The sequence below is a fragment of the Sprattus sprattus genome, assembly GCF_963457725.1.
Source record: "Sprattus sprattus genome assembly, chromosome: 19".
In the NCBI taxonomy this organism is placed as follows: Eukaryota; Metazoa; Chordata; class Actinopteri; order Clupeiformes; family Clupeidae; genus Sprattus; species Sprattus sprattus.
Window position 1 is genome coordinate 27,352,813 of NC_137917.1, and position 17,249 is coordinate 27,370,061.

Genomic DNA, 17,249 nt, shown 5'->3' on the forward strand with positions numbered 1-17,249 from the left:
TTCAAAAAACAGCTCCTAACTTAAAATTAAAATTATCAGCATCCTTCCTAACTAAAGAGGGTGCTAGCCTCCTTTCTCCAAACTTAAAACACCACCTAGCCTAAACGTACTACTGACAACCAATAACTAGAACTGGAAGGCAGACCTATTACCCCACACTAACCTCTGCTGCACCATTACACTCCCTGCCCATAGTAAATCACATACAAACGGTATCCATACCTAGAATACATAAACCCAACGCAAATCACACTAATAGAAGTATTAACCAGGAAAACCTAATGAAGATACAAACCTTATCAGCACAAAATGAAACTTGCACAATACTAAAACTGGGCCTTATTAACATTCGGTCCCTAACATCAAAAGGTGCACTTATAAATGAGCTGATAACAGACAACAACATCCAAATACTTTTCCTAACTGAAACCTGGCTAAAACCAGATGAATTCATAGCCTTAAATGAATCTACCCCTCCAAGTTCAACATCAACACAATTGCCTTTTTGGATCCTGAAGCACTCTGGGGTCTTACAAAACTCACTGAACTTCGCTTAGACAATAACTTACTGACGGATGTCTACAGCTTTTTTGATTTGCACAACTTGAAAACCCTCAACCTACGCAATAACCAAATCTCTGTGATTTTCCAGGACACCTTCCAGTCTCTAAAACGCCTCCATATTCTGGATCTAGGAGGAAACAAAATAAATAATTTCAGAGAGGGGGCATTCACTGGACTTGAAAGCCTCGCAAATATTTAAACAAACAACCAGATCTCTAGATTTAGATCAAACACCTTTGATGACCTGTCCAGCTTAGAGTATCTTACTCTGGACAACTCATGTGTTGGTGTTAAACCACTACCACAAGGCATCTTCAAAAACCTGCATAAACTTAAACATTTTAAAGCAGAAAACATGGGCATTAGGTCTTTTTCGGAGCATGTGTTTGGGAATCTAACATCACTGCATACATTACAACTGAATCGCAATGCCATGACAAAAATAGACCCTGCTGTTTTTGAGAAACTGCCTAATTTCACCTACCTTGATTTGAGGGAAACCCCACTCAGCTGCATCTGCAAAAACAGTGAGCTCCAGCTCCAAAGGTGCGGTCACATACAATGTGGCCAATGTTCACAGCGTGAAATAAAACTGACAGTCTTATCGGAGTTGGGCATTCCTTGTACAAAAAGACTCAAGTTTTTTCTCTAGGCAAATTTCTAAAAATGGGTATGTTAAAAAGAAAGGAACACCTTACCACTGGTGCGATGAATAGGAGAACCACTGACACGCCCTACTGAGCCAACACAGTGGGCAAACACCCATCCAGTACACACACACACACACACACACACACACACACACACACACACACAGACACACACACACACACACACACACACACACACACACACACACACACACAGTGGGCAAACACCCATCCAGGTTATCTCAACCACCAGAGCATTAACAGCATGGACCTCAAACCACTTCAAAGCTATAGTAACAGTGCACTGATATGCACTGAATTTTTACTTTATTTTCTAAGAAGAATATAATTATCGGTTAACCGTTAACACATTTCCCAACAGATATTGTCCCTAGTGTGGTGCTGTTTGGGCAAAATCAGGGCCTATAAGTAGATTCCATCCTATAAGAGGGGTATGCTAGTAAAAAGAACTGTGGTTGTGGCCAATATTAGCCGAGTCCATTTACATTTCTGAAGATAACTATGTTTTTGCATGCTACGTTCAGATGTTGCAAACTACGTTCAGATGTTGCATACTACATTCAGATGTTGCATACTACGTTCAGATGTTGCATACTACGTTCAGATGTTGCATACTTCGTTCAGATGTTGCATACTACGTTCAGATGTCTTGATGTCCTTCAATATGGCTCCGCCCACACGCCTTCCCTGCCTTTCTCTACTGGTCAACACACCCTTGCACTCCACAAATAACCTTAGTTGGAGGCCAAGCACTCTGTATTACACACACACACACACACACACAGAAACACACACACACACACACACACACACACACACACACACACACACACACACACACACACACACACACACACACACACAGACACACACACACACACACACACACACACACACACAGACACACACACACACACACAGAGCAGGTCACTTTTCAAACAAACGATAAGAGCACACGTCATGTGAAGGTGTGGAGAAACTCAGAGGTAAACCTTTACACCCCAAAACCAAACACACTTTACATGTTTTCCACTCGTGAGGTATTGGTGACAACAACTCTGTCGAAATGGATCAGCGACTGTGACGACACGGTGTGTATAAGAGCCTAGGCCTCCCCTCTCGTTGCCATTTGTGTGAGTTTTTGTTCAGACGGACCCCATCGGACGAGCCCACCTGAAGAAGAAGGTAGGTGGGTGGAGTTGGACCCTGTGGTGTGTGTTGGGTGTCATGAAGAAATCTTCATATAATGAAACATACATGTTTTTAAATCATTACAAAAACATTGAAGTCGAGACTCATTTTATATGTTGGTGACAAGTTTGATGCTAGTCTCATGTGTCATTTTCACACCCGTGTGACGTCATTTTAATCACAAATGATAATTTTGGTTCACCTGAAAAAGGTGTAGACATTTTTGTTTTGTATGTTTTGATATTTGAAAGTTCAAATTCATGCTGATATCCACACAATCGTTCAGCCTGAATACTTTGTTCTGATTGGATGAAATGTCCCCTCTCCCCTCCAGTCATGTCGTACCAGACTGAGGTGATCAGCTCCCAGCCGCAGGTGACCGTCACCAGCTTCCAGATCTCTGGAGGTTCCTCAGAATGGACCTCCAACGCGTGTGACTGCTGTGAGGACTGTGGCATCTGTAAGTACATGTGTGTGTGTGTGATCTTGTTTTTATGTTATAGTTTATGTGTGTGTGTGTGTGTGTGTGTGTGTGATCTTGTTTTTTTTGTTTCAGTCTATGTGAGTGTGTGTGTGTGTTTGTGTATTTCTTTTTGGCCAATATGTGATGATATGGTGTACCTGTGTCAAGTGTGTGAACTCTTTATTATTCATTTATTATGATCCAGTTAAAAACATATGATCGGGTCTTTAAAAACCAAATACAAAAATGTATAGATATACAATGACAATCTTGTAAAAAAAATGTTTTCAAATAATGTAACTATCTATAACAGCACACTAGTCTTAGACCTTTGGCTCCAGTCTTAGCTGTTTCTTGCCTGTACTGGCATCACCTGCTCAATCAAGCCTTGTTCAGCATGCCTCCTCATATTCCTCATCCTCTTCCTCCTCCTCTTCCTCCTCTTCCTCTTCCTCCTCTCCGCAGGTCTGTGTGGGACATTCGTCCCCTGCATCCTGGGCTGTAAGGTTGCCCAGGACTACGGTGACAGCTGCTGCCTCCCCTGTTTGCCCGGCGCCATGATCGCTCTCAGGACAGGCATCCGCAACCGATACAACATCGAGGTAAGCACCACACCGCACCACACCACACCACACCCCCTCTGAAGCAGCACACACAAAGCACAGGAAACACACACGTTCTTCTATAAAATCATGGTGGAAGCTGTGCAGAAAAGGGCAGCTATAATTAGAAGAGGTAAGGGGAAACAGTTAGCGTGTGTGTGTGCGTGTGTGTGTGTGTGTGTGTGTGTGTGTGTGTGTGTGTGTGTGTGTGTGTGTGTGTGTGTGTGGCGTGATAAGGCAAGGCAAGGCTCCGTGGGGTGTGGCAGCTTCACTCTGCTGATTAATTATTATTTAAAAGGTTCTGACTGCCTCAACACCCACTCCACAAGCAATCTAAGGAGTTCCCATTGTTGGTTTAAAACAAAAGCCATGTTCGTCACTTGATGTCACTTAACTTGGCTATTTGTTTCTTGACTGCAAGATACAGTCACTGCATAATTATTCCTGTCAAGTGATCTCGATATCTGTATGCCTTTAAGCCACGTTCAGGGACAGTGGAGGGGGGATACTGGTCCCCTCAAGCAGTAGGCTACAGTGGACAGGACCTGCAGTTGATGCTATACAGCTGGCAGTTTCAGCAGACCATGTTAAACCAAAGGGCAGCTGGGAAATGTAGGCCTACTGTGTCTTTGTAGCAAAAACAGACATGATCTGTCCTCCACCTGTACTCATGCTAAAAACTTCTTTCGCCATTCCTCTTGCTACACTGTAAACCCGAACAAGTTCAGAGAACTCAAAACTTTTGATGTAACCGATTACATAAGAAAATTTGAGTACATATATATATTTTTTTAAAGTAAACTTAACTCAAAAATTATACGTGAAGGAATGAAAATGTATAATTTTTGAGTTAAGTTTACTTAAAAAAAAAAATATATGTACTCAAATTTTCTAATGTAATCGGTTACATCAAAAGTTTTGAGTTCTCTGAACTTGTTCGGGTTTACAGTGTACGTCTCTTCCAGCTCTCCATTGATTTCTCTGATAACCTGTTTGACCTTTAACCTGATTTTTTTCAGTCATTCAAAAGAAGTGATATGTATACAGTTATATGTATAGAATATGCAGAAGTGAGGAGGGGATATCTATACACTGGAAGGGTTCAACAGAATCCTCAAACTAAGTAATCTGACTCTAAAATTGAGAGTGGAATTAGCTGAATGACATCATAACCTTACAGAAGATATCCACACCATATTTAGACCTTCAACACCATAACCTTACAGAAGATATCTACACCATATTAAGACACCATAACCTTACAGAAGATATCTACACCATATTTAGACACCATAACCTAACAGAAGATATCTACACCATATTTAGACACCATAACCTTACAGAAGATATCTACACCATATTTAGACACCATAACCTTACAGAAGATATCTACACCATATTAAGACACCATAACCTTACAGAAGATATCTACACCATATTTAGACACCATAACCTTACAGAAGATATCTACAACATATTAAGACACCATAACCTTACAGAAGATATCTACACCATATTAAGACACCATAACCTTACAGAAGATATCTACAACATATTAAGACACCATAACCTTACAGAAGATATCTACACCATATTAAGACACCATAACCTTACAGAAGATATCTCCATCAAGAGTGGCGTAGCAGCATTGCTGACCTTCGCTGCGCACCTTGAGTTCTGCCCGCTGTACCACACTGCTATCTGTCTGCACCCACCTCTGCCCGCAGTAGCTCACTGCTATCTGTCTGCACCCACTTCTGCCCGCTGAAGCACATCTGTCTGCACCCACTTCTGTCTGTAGCATCTTGAGTTCTTCCCACTGAAGCACACTGCTTACTGTCTGCAGCACCTTGTGTTCTTCCCGTGTACCACACTGCTATCTGTCTTCACCCACCTCTGCCCACTGTAGTTCACTGCTATCTGTCTTCACCCACCTCTGCCCACTGTAGCACACTGCTATCTGCCTCCACCAACTTCTGCCCGCTTGTGCACATCTGTCTGCACCCACTGGCTGGTCCGACACCCGCTCCACAAGCAGTCTGATCATCTTGGTGTAAAACAGAAGCCATGTTTGTCACTTGATGTTTAGTTGATTTCCTCTCTGTCTCCACCCACAGGGCTCCATCTGTGATGACTGGGTGATCATGGCCTGCTGCCCACTCTGTGGACTCTGCCAAATGGCCAGGGAACAGAAGACAAGAGGCTGATGAAGGCCGTGGTGGAGGAAGACTCCCAAACCCTCACTATAAGAAATGACAAAAGAACAAAAAGCCATACAGACATAATGCTATTTAAGTGACGGAATAAGGATGGGATCTTTAATTTATGTTTTTTTATTTTTTCTTATTAATACAATTCTTACTTAATGATAATCAAAGGCCGGAAGAGAACAGAAGACAGAATAATAGGAAATAAAATAAGAAAGGTCTCTTGAAATGCAGTTTTCTCTTGAAATGCTGTTTTCTGGTTGTTTTTTTTATCGTTAAGGTCTGCAGCGTCACTAGGACATAATCAGATATTCATACTAATCTGAACACTGGAAAGTTAATTGAGAAGAGTGTTAGAATTTCTAATACAGGATTCTCCTGTCATAGAGCATGGAGGTTTATTAAGAAACTCTGTATTTTGTTAACAGGATATTTCAATTTCAGAACTTACGAGTGCCTTAAAACCTAGTATTAAATACGTATAGAGTATTAAAGTATCAAATCAAGTTTTCGTGGTTCTTTACAAAGTTATCAAGCAGCCTGTTTATTAGTTTTAACTTCTTGACCAAGTTGGCAGAAGATGTAAGCTGAGTGTTTGAAATATATTTCTATCACTGTTATGATCATTTCAATAAAATGTTCTCATTCTGTATGTACTACACTTAATGCATGTGTATGAGTGTACTTTGCTTTCAAAGAAATAATGTACTTAAATAGAGTTTCTGTAGGTAAGTAGGTAGGTAGGTAGGTAGGTATCTGTACTGACTGAGTTATTATGTGTCTGTCAATATCTTTCAACCCCTACATTTGAGCCCTTGTGTATGTATACATATGTGTATTTTCTACTCTACTTACATTTTCAAAAAAAGCTCCTAACTTTAGAAAATTATCAGTTGTTTTTATATAACATCATTGCCTTGATGCATCTTTCCTAACATCAACGTCTGATTTTATCCTAAATGGATAGTAAAGACTATCCTTTTGTGTATACATCTGTGCATATAATGCACGACAGAGGTAATGCTGTAAAATACAAAAACAGACAAAAATCGCAGAAAAAAAGGCAGCTATTGAATGTGATGTCAGTGGCATGGTCAGAATGGTTTAATAGTCTTTCTATTATATTTAAAGGACCTATTAGGCTAATTTTCAATGTTCTTAATTCTATTTTGGGGCTCTACTAGAATAGATTTACACTTGTAAAATGATCCAAAAACACATTCTTCACATCTCTATTTTATTCACCCTGTCTCTTTAAGAAGAGATGGCACTGCCAGTCAAGAAGAGATGGCACCTGCCATTAAAGAAGAGATGACTTGTAGACGTTGAAAATGTTGTTTGTAGATGTTGAAAATGGACGTGTTCCTGTTTTTATGGTAAGCCATAAAACTATCATATCCTTCATTTGATTTCACTTCTCACTGAAACAAAATGAGCACAACAAAAAATCCATACATTAGGTAAGGAACAGAAACCCTCCTGGTATGGAAAACATTGAAAGGATTATATGTACAGTATAGTTATAGGATTATAGTCTACAACTAGCTTTTTTTTCCTAAGATTTGTTTTTGGGCTTTTTATGCCTTTAATTGACAGAGCAGTGAAGATTGTGACAGGAAATGAGAGGGAGAAGAGGTGGGGAGTGGACAGGAGAAATGGCATCGGGCCAGATTCGAACCCGTGACCTCCTTGAGCGTCAAGCCCGAATGTGGTCAGGGATACTGTTTGAGCCATAGTGCCCCCCTCAACTAGCTGTTTTTTTAAATATTTTTTTTGGACTATGGCCAAAAGACAAGTGTTTTAAGTGTTTATAAAGTTTGATTTGATTTGATTTATGGCTGTGCTCTCAAAAGAAGCACATATCTGCCCTCAATCAGTGAAGGCTGAAGCTGTCCTTTTGCTATCTGCAGCCGTCATGCTATCATCATGCTGCTTCGAAAGAGAGGGCAGCACACATCTATATGGAGATCAGGGGGTCAACAAGTTTGTGGGAATTAAAACGTCAATGTGAGGAGTTATCGGCCTATAGCGCGCTCACTTTGAATGTGAAATCAAATACAGGCTGTTAGCCTTTTAAAGAATCCATGAATCAGTTGTACCTCTACATTAATAAAATTGTATGCAGTATGGTCTGTATGACTGTGTGCCAACTGTTACACAGTTCTGTAAAGCAGTTTTTGGGAATTTATTACGCCACAAGACCTTTGTCTTGCTTCCTCTTTTCTCTCACGAGGATGAAAATCTCATGTCAGAGAGTGCCCGACACACAGAACATGTGTGGAATTCTCATTCTCATTCTCATGCTGGAATTAAGAGTTTGAAATCAAAACCCAGGCACAGGTAAGACAGTCTAACTTTAAACACATTTTTGTGTGCCTATACTTCTTCAAAGGCATATCTTGCAGACTTAACCTTATTTCAATTCATAGTTTTAAGCATACGTACTTGTGGCATTTATTACTGTTTACTTCAAACTTGTTACATATGACTTATAACATAGAGTGACTACTCACCGCTATAAATGCAAGTTGACAGAATTACTTTGAATAAGAGCTGAAATCAAATGTTATATAACTGTCAAAAAGCAAATAAAATATTCAATAATAATAAAAAAAAAAAAAAATGATCTTAACGTTTGCAACGGTTCTATCTGGCAAAAATGTAGAAGAACTAGAAAAAAGGCACTACACAGCATGTTTTCAGTAGTGGGAAGGAATAGGCTTACATTCCGAGAAGCATATTAGCCTAAAACTTCACTTGAGTTATAGTCCTAGGCCTATCCAACTTTATCAACCGCCCGTCCTTTTGATCAATATAGGCCTACAGTTGTATATTTACACGAATTTGACAAATCTTTTGTAATCTGGTCAAACCAGGGAGAATGTAGTCACTGTTGTACAGATGAGAAGGTGGTGTAGAATAATTATTTTTTCATTTAAGAAATGTACCAAAGAAATGGAAAAGCTATAACCCAACATAGGCCTACCCGTAAGGCGCCTTAATCCTTGCTGTCTACGGTCAGAATTTGCCGTCTGGAGGACCAGCATTGGACAGCAATAGAGGATGTGAGATGACAGACACATTATGTGATCATTGATCTCTGAAACATGAAGTTACTTTAAGCGTTTGGTCATAATGGGCATCAATGGAAAACGCTTAGTCAATAATCACAAGATTTCTCTGAGACGTGTGTGTGTGTTTACGATGATAGATGTCCGAGAGACATTTGGTGGTCATTGATCACTATTTTTGGAACATTAGGCAACATTGTGCCTTTTCACGTTAAGCGTTCTAGAGTGTACACGCACACACACGCACGCACACGCACACACACACACACGTTTATTTACGACATTTCAGACCCATTCTACTGTGTTTATTGTATTTATTAATTGTAGACTAGACACTATGCATCATTCATCCATGGAGTTAATTTGGTTCATGTGCCTCATTATTGTTTATAAATACACTAGTCTAGTGTTCACCATAGCTGACTGCCATCCTCAGCAGGGAGTGTCCTGATAATACCTCCTGTAAAAAAAACTAACTGAGATAGAGTCTGTGGGCTAGGCAATACACCAGTATGGAAATTAAACTAAAGTGTGTGATCATGTAAGACTTTGTGGTCATTTTTGTGTGCTTTTATAGCAGTTCATTGTTTGTTATCTTTTCTTTTCAGGTGCCTCAGATCACACAGGATGATGATATTGTAAGACATCTTCAGACTTGGACCTTTTCTCAAACTGTATTCACACAATAGGAACAACAACGGTCTTTAATGTTTTGAATTACTCTTGCCTGTGAGATCAGTTGCTATGACTACGTGTAAATACCGTAGAATTTTTTCAGGGCAAGCTTTGGCAATTGCGTCTTGTCTGATCCAAATGATCCTTGGTTACAGCTTTAAGAACTGCATTGAAGTTTCCTGGTCCCATCACTCTGCCTTCAGGTGCCTGAACCGCTATGAACAGAATATTATTCACTTTGTGGATGACTTACCACTTAAGACAACTAATCTCAACATATCTTACAACAACATATCAAAAGTTCCCCAATTCACTTTTGCCAAGCTACAAAACCTCACTCATCTTCAAATGGATGCTAACAACATTTCTGAAATAGAAGAGGATGCTTTTAAGAATCTGCATCATTTGAAAAGCCTTAACCTCTCCAGCAACAATCTGAGCAGCCTTAATCCAGGCATTTTTGGAAACCTCTATACACTTACTGAGTTGTACCTGAGCGATAACAAGCTGTGTCGTCTCCCTACAAACATTTTTAATGTATCCGTTTGTCTGAAAACTCTAATAATCCGAAGAAACAACTTGACCAATTTCTCGGCAGTGGTTGAGTCTGTGAAAGAATTGACACATCTGACAAAGTTGGATCTGAGCTTTAACCAACTACAGTCTCTTGAGAATTCTGCAAGCTTACCATCATCACTACAGGTCCTTTATCTCAGTGACAATGAGCTTGTCACCCTAGGATGTCACTCTGGGTTCTTTAGCAGAATCTCTGTGCTGGATCTTTCAAATAATTTCAAAATCTCATCAGAACATTTCAAGGGCTTAAATTTGAGTAAAATTACCTTTCTCCGCCTGCGATTTACTAATGTGACTGTGCCAGAACTCCTCAATCTCAGCCTGACCCTAAACCCTGCACAAGTGGACTTCTCTGGGCTAAACCTGGGCCACAAAAACAACTCCATGATCAGAACCCTGTGCAAACTACTGAACAACTCATTGACAGAAATGCAAAGGATGATAATCCAGCACAACGATATTTGGTCTTTAAAACACCGCCCTTTCATTAATTGTCCTAATTTCACAGATTCTTTGGACCTTTCTTTTAACAGACTGAAGAGGGTGGGGTGCCTTGAGTTTCTTGAGGGTCAGTATTGGCTGCAGAAGATCACCGTGGAGCACAATCTTCTGTCAGAGCTGAAAACCTGCAAGACTCCACTGCCATTTAATCGCCTTACGGAATTGAGCTACCGGTACAATCGCATTCTGAAGGTCAAAGCATTTGCATTTGCACATACTCCATGTTTGAAAACTCTCCAACTCAACATCAACACAATTGCCTTTTTGGATCCTGAAGCACTCGGGGGTCTTACACAGCTCACTGACCTTCGCTTAGACAATAACTTACTGACGGATCTCTACAACAACAGCTTTTTTGATTTGCACAGCTTGAAAACACTCAACCTACGCAACAACCAAATCTCTGTGATTTTCCAGGACACCTTCCAGTCTCTAAAACGCCTCCATATTCTGGATCTCGGAGGAAACAAGATCAATAATTTCAGAGAGGGGGCATTCACTGGACTTGAAAGCCTCGCAAATATTTACCTTGACCGCAATCGTCTCAATAAAATAGAAATTCAAAGTTTTGCAAAGCTCTCTGCCACTCTAAAAGTTCTAGACCTGCAGTCCAACATGATTCGATACCCGAAAGAACAGACCACTTCTCCATTTTCCAATTTATCCAAGCTGGAGGATCTGAAACTGGATGCACAGCAGCCGTATGGCATAACACTTGTGCCTGGTACTTTATTTTCTGGCCTGAGCTCGCTAAAACAGCTTTCCCTTACAAACAACCAGATCTCTAGATTTAGATCAAACACCTTTGATGACCTGTCCAGCTTAGAGTATCTTTCTCTGGACAACTCATGTGTTGGTGTTAAACCACTACCACAAGGCATCTTCAAAAACCTGCATAAACTGAAAATTTTGGAAGCAGAAAACATGGGCATTAGGTCCTTTTCAGAGCATGTGTTTGGGAATCTAACATCACTGCATACATTACAACTGAATCGCAATGCCATGACAAAAATAGACCCTGCTGTTTTTGAGAAACTGTCTAATCTCACCTACCTTGATTTGAGGGAAACCCCGCTTGGCTGCATCTGCAAAAACAGTGAGCTCCAGAATTGGACCAATACCAACCAGAGGGTGCAGATAGTCTATTTGTATAGCATGGGATGCCCTGATCTCTTTAATTCAAGTTTTCACAATTTTGACACCAAGGTGTGTTATCTGGACATTGGACTTTACCTCTTTGTCTCAACTAGTAATGTGGTATTCCTATTGACAATCCTACCACTGCTATATGTTAAACTCTACTGGAAGTTGAAGTACAGCTATTACGTCTTTCGGTCGTGGTTTGGGGAACAATGGCGTCGGCTGCGGGACGAGGAGGAGGAGTGTGAATACGATGCCTTCATCTCCTACAACTCAGCGGACGAGGAGTGGGTGGTGAAGAATCTGGTGCCGAACCTGGAGGAGAACACACCGTCTTTCCAACTCTGCCTCCATCACCGCGACTTCGAGCCTGGACGCTACATCGTGGACAACATCGTGTCGGCTGTGTACAAGAGCCGCAAGACCGTGTGCGTGGTGAGCCGGCACTTCCTGCGCAGCGAGTGGTGTTCGCTGGAGATCCAGCTGGCCAGCTACCTGCTCTTCCACGAGCTCCGTGACGTGCTCGTGCTGGTCTTCCTGGAACACATCCCCGAGAGGCAGATCTCGGCCTACCACCGCATGCGGAAGGTCATGCTAAAAAAGACCTACCTCCAGTGGCCTGGGCCGGACTGTGCCGACCCAGCTCAGGCTCAGGAGCTCTTCTGGATCCAGCTGAGGAGGGCTCTGAGGAGCGGGAACAGCAGAGGCCAGGCAGATGAGGAGGAAAGGGAGGATCAAAAGTCCATTGAGAAAGAGTCTCCAGTGGATCAGCCGCAGAGAGACGATGGAAGAAATGTCCTTCTTCTGTGAGGAGTGTGTTCACTGAATTTATTGTGTTGATTGTGATATTACGAAAGGCAGAGGACACAACAAATGTCTCATGCAATAACGATTTATAGGCTAAAGAACATTGCATTTGGGAAAATAAGCTATTACTGGAATTTGGAAGTTTTTACTCATTCTCTTTTTCATTTACACACTCATAAATATTGTTTTATGCTGAATTTGACTTTTATGTACTCTTTATTTTTTTCCTACTACGCTGTATAAAGTATAACCTATGGGCAAAAAAATGTTGGTGACAAGCTTTGTGTGAGAACAACCCACCAACTGTTTTATTTACATTTTATCATTTTGTACAAAAAAAATCCTTGTAAATATCCTGCTGTACAGTATCCTACTGTAAATCAATTGTTCTTTGATCAGATTTTTCTTTGATCAGAAATGCTTACAAATAAATCACAATCATAAAATATTTATGAAGAGGCCAACTAAACTTAATATTGTAACTGCAAATAAGGGTGAAATACAGAGAATTGAGGATGAACAGCAACATAATTGAAAATGGCTGATTCAGGTCATAGTTTCACTCCTCAAGAAGATACAGTCTGAGCTTTCTGTCCTAATCAGATTCCTGTAGATTAGTTTCAGTCAGTATAGCCTCATCCGAGGGTAGGACCAGCCGTCTGGGCTGGCAGAGGGACGCTTCGGTGGAGACAAAGCCAAGTCCAGCATCTCTGAAGGGGGGTAAAGGTTCATGTCTGGCCTGTAGGACATGATAGAAGTGCTGGTTGAGGTATACGGATGGTGAGAGCGGTAATAAGGTTGGAGCTGGAGGTTCTTCTGAGAGGTGTGAGCAGTTTCAGGAGAGCAAGCACTGGCTAGGTGCCTTTTAAAGTCAAACTGCTGATGCGCTGCCATGTGCTGAGCTTCTCTGAGACTGCCATCTTGTGGCATGGCTCTGTAACTGGAAAATGGATACTTGTGCTGTCCCTGATCCCTGTCCCCTGGTTCTATTTGGCAGAGAAAGCGCAGATCTGGGTCATGCCTCCATTTCTCGTATGAGTTACTCATGGCCTGGGGGTGGCTCTCCTCATGGACAAGTTTCTTGTTCCAGCTCTGGGGTAATACAGTGTGTGGCCCCCATTTAGAAGACAAGGGTTCATCACCAGTCAGGAATGTATCGGTTGTTTGGAGGCCCAGTGAAAATGGATGAGAGGTTGGATTTACTGGTTCCCCAAGGACCTCTTGCTCTGTTCTCATGTTAAGCGTCCAAGGCAAAGCCTGAGAATGAAAAAGCACATAGTACTCCAAACTCCAAATAATACTGCTGTCCCTTGTTCAATGTGTATGTACATCAGGTCTAGTTATTCTGAGGGTGAATTACACTGAGTAATTGACAATAAATGTAACCTAACCATAGCAAAAAGAGAAAAATAATCAGGTTTTCCCCCTAAAGCCCTGTACTGTAAGAATTCTCAGATTTAGTTCAAAAATTATTTTCAAGCTACCAACACAGATGTCTGGGAGGTGAGGCAGTGTATTCACCTGTGATTGCCTTAGGTCAGTGCCCTGCAGTGATTCACTGAGGGGGCCCTGGGGAAGCAGGGGAATGGGTGGCGACCGTCTCTGGGGACGCGTCTGCTTCCTCCTCCGTCTGCTGTGCGCCCTCTGCAGGGGGGCCAGCCATGACTGCTGCCCAGGGTCTGGTCCTGCTCCACTGCCCTGCACATCATTCAGAGCTGCTCGATAGATAGAAAGATAGATAAATAGATAGGTAGGTAAAGTAGATTGATAGAGATATAGAGATTATATCACGGTTCAATGAGATGGACTGAGTCAACACACACGTCTACAAGACCTGAAGACTGTCATGCTCTGTGTTGTACTTTAACCACTGGGGAAATGCTTAGATATATTGTACAGTACTGCACCCCTAAATCTATTTTCATATAGAAAAAAATCCATAATTTATAGCCTGTTGAAATTTGTATTAAGATTTGTAATAATGATGTGTATTACAGCATATCTGATACCTGTCCACTTGTTCTTCAAAGCTTTATTGTGCCCCCCTGTGCCTTGTCCGCTGTCCACTTGACTCTGTCCAAGACCTAGCCTTGTGTGAAGCTCCAGCAGATGCTGCTGGAGCAGAGTTCCATGTCTTTCCTGGAGTGCATGTTGAAGTGTGGCTCTGCTCTCTGCAAACAGATGGTGGCGCAGCAATAGTGGACGATCCAGAGACTGGCATAGGCGACCAGCCACAACACTGATTAGATGCCCGGCTACTTTTGCCTCCAACTGTTCACTCTCTGTTTCACTCTTTGCCTTCTGATCCGGACTGGCACTGCTCACATCTTTAGCTGTGGGTAGGTCAGGGCTGTTGTCGGGTCTCCGTGCCTTACGGTAAGGTACTGGAGGTTTAAGGCCTCTAGGTGTGAACTCTGAACGTTGAGTATTTGTATCAAAAGAGGCAGGTTGAGTGGGGCTCTCTGCACAGTACATTTTGGGGGAACTGTTCCCTTCTACTGAAATCCTTGGAGTCGACTGCGGCAGGTCATTTGACACATCACTTTTGGGAGTTGAGGACAGGACGACAACGGAGTTGCTTTTAGAGGGAGACAGATCCATGCATTCTGTTTTTCTCCGGCAAGGTGAAGCTCCTGATCCCTGATTGTTTGTACCACTGTCTCCTCTGTCATCACTTTGACAACATGTTTGACCCCTGACTACATCCCCACAACCAGTCTCAGCAGATACTCCTTGGCTGCTGCACTTCCTAGACAGTTTGTTTTGGTTTGGAGGCCATGTTTTGTCATCACGTGAATTTTGTGTGGGAGACGGAGTAGGTGCAAAAGCCTTTTTGTCAGTGTGGTTTGCCTGTTTTTGTGATCTCCCTGCTTTCCTTTCTTCACTCAGTAGACGTTCAATATCAAATGACTTCACCTCATGGTTGAACAGGCCTTGGTGACCAATGAGACGTCTGTCTGTGATAAAAGAGGGCTCTTTAGGGGCAAAAGCTTTTGCAAATATCTCTTTTTTATGTGCGTAAGAGAGTGGTTGACAGGATCCTTCATAGGGCTCCTTTTCTCTACCCTCCCTCTTGCAACTTTGTTTAGGACGGGAGTGTGACTTCATTTTTTGCCCACCACATCCATGCCTTGTATGGTCTCTCTCCTTGCGCGTCTTCAACCGTCTCCCTTTAACAGGTATTACACTACTGTGCAGAGTTTCTGCTCCATCTGCATGACAACAAGATGTGCAACAAGCAGTAGCGTTGTTAGCTGGTATTGGGGTCTTGATGTGAGACTTAAAATGTTTGCTAAAAACACCTAACACATTTCTTTTATCTGCAAGTGGTCCACTCTTGAGATGACTCATCTTGAGCTTGGTCTGTTGAAAGATCACATAAAACTGTAAATGAAAACAGAGAAAAACAAATACTCTTAAGAAACTACTACAACTACACGTTTTCTGGCACTGCAAGACAACACACAAGAAGGCTTGTAAGCTTATTCCACTATTTAACGTAAGATACTGCTGTATTCACAGTAGCTCTCTATAACTAACACAAGGCTAATATCATTATATTAACGTTATATGGAAAACTAACATTTGTTAGATAGCTATCGTAACGTGGTATAATAGCCTCTCACGCACACTCAACATGAGGACCAGGTTTCTCTCTTTTCAACCTGGTTAGCTAAGTAAGAATAGCTATGCTATCCGTAGAAACATGTTATAATAAACTAATACAATAATATGCTAAATTATCGTAAAGTATATGACAATATAGCAGTACATTACATAGCTGCGTTGCTATCTTTATCATGGCTTTTTAACGCTTGTTTGTAGCATACGTGGTGGAACAATGGAACACAAACCATTCATGTTATCGTTCATTATGCTAACTTGTCAGTTTAACACTGTATCGCTATCCCTAGCTTACTATCGCTATCTAGCTACTCAGTAAGCAACTGATTGCTGAAGTGTGCTATGATAACATCTATGTACAGCTAAATCTTTTCTTAAGTTCTGGTCTTACAAGATGCATGCCTTACCAGTGATTGATTGACCAGCTGTGTCTAGTTTCTTTGCTGAGCTCTGATAAACACGTCAAATAAACGATTCCTTCCCTTCTTTTGCACATTATGGACCACATTCTATTTACATTTGAAATGGCAACTGTTGCTTGGTCATAATAGCTCCGGCTCTGACCCTTATCCCAAGTTTGTTTTGCTAGTAATCCAAGTTTTCCATAAAAAGAAAGAATAGAGGAAAAAAAAGATCATTATTAATTAAACAATTAAAATATCGTATCAGAACTTGGTTGACTACAGACGTTACCCCTACAACAACTACTACTTAAAAAAAAAAAAAAAAACAGAACGATAATAATAGTACATGTGATATTTATTATTTTATAAATGTTCAATTAAACTCATTTACACCGAAAAATACAAATGCCATATGATTATCACTAGTCCGCGCACGCAACAATATTATTCATCTCCCTTTATGTGATTTAATTTGTGAAATGTCAGCGCATCTCTTCCGCACTCATGATAAGCGGAATGTTCCAATAGTAGGGTAGTCGTAGTACAAGACACCATACAATTTTACCTCCCAGTTTGATTATAGATATAGATATATATACTGCTTAGTCAATATTATGTCGCTCTACTCAATATCGACTTTAGAATGAAGTGCAAAACTTTGTTTTTGATCCAACGCTGCGTGTTGTATTCTTATACAATCACCTATTTTGGTGGAAATGGTGACGTCCCGGAATTAAATTTGTTGCAGAAGTC

General features: G+C 41.2%; 2 protein-coding genes across 2 annotated transcripts; both read left to right on the plus strand.

Moving 5' to 3' along the window:
• Window positions 1–2,762: 2,762 nt before the first annotated feature.
• On the plus strand, window positions 2,763–5,698 carry LOC308380038 (cornifelin homolog; the record flags this gene model as incomplete). The annotated part of the gene is made up of 3 exons (XM_080857320.1): window positions 2,763–2,886; window positions 3,355–3,491; window positions 5,609–5,698. The coding sequence occupies 3 exons, from the start codon at window positions 2,763–2,765 to the stop codon at window positions 5,696–5,698; spliced, it is 351 nt and encodes a 116-aa protein (XP_080713446.1).
• Window positions 5,699–9,486: 3,788 nt separating this feature from the next.
• tlr21 (toll-like receptor 21) lies at window positions 9,487–12,471 on the plus strand (the record flags this gene model as incomplete). Its single annotated transcript, XM_080858316.1, has 1 exon — window positions 9,487–12,471. A coding segment is annotated over one exon (2,985 nt), but the record flags the coding sequence as incomplete, so codon positions are not given.
• Between the last annotated feature and the right edge of the window lie 4,778 nt (window positions 12,472–17,249).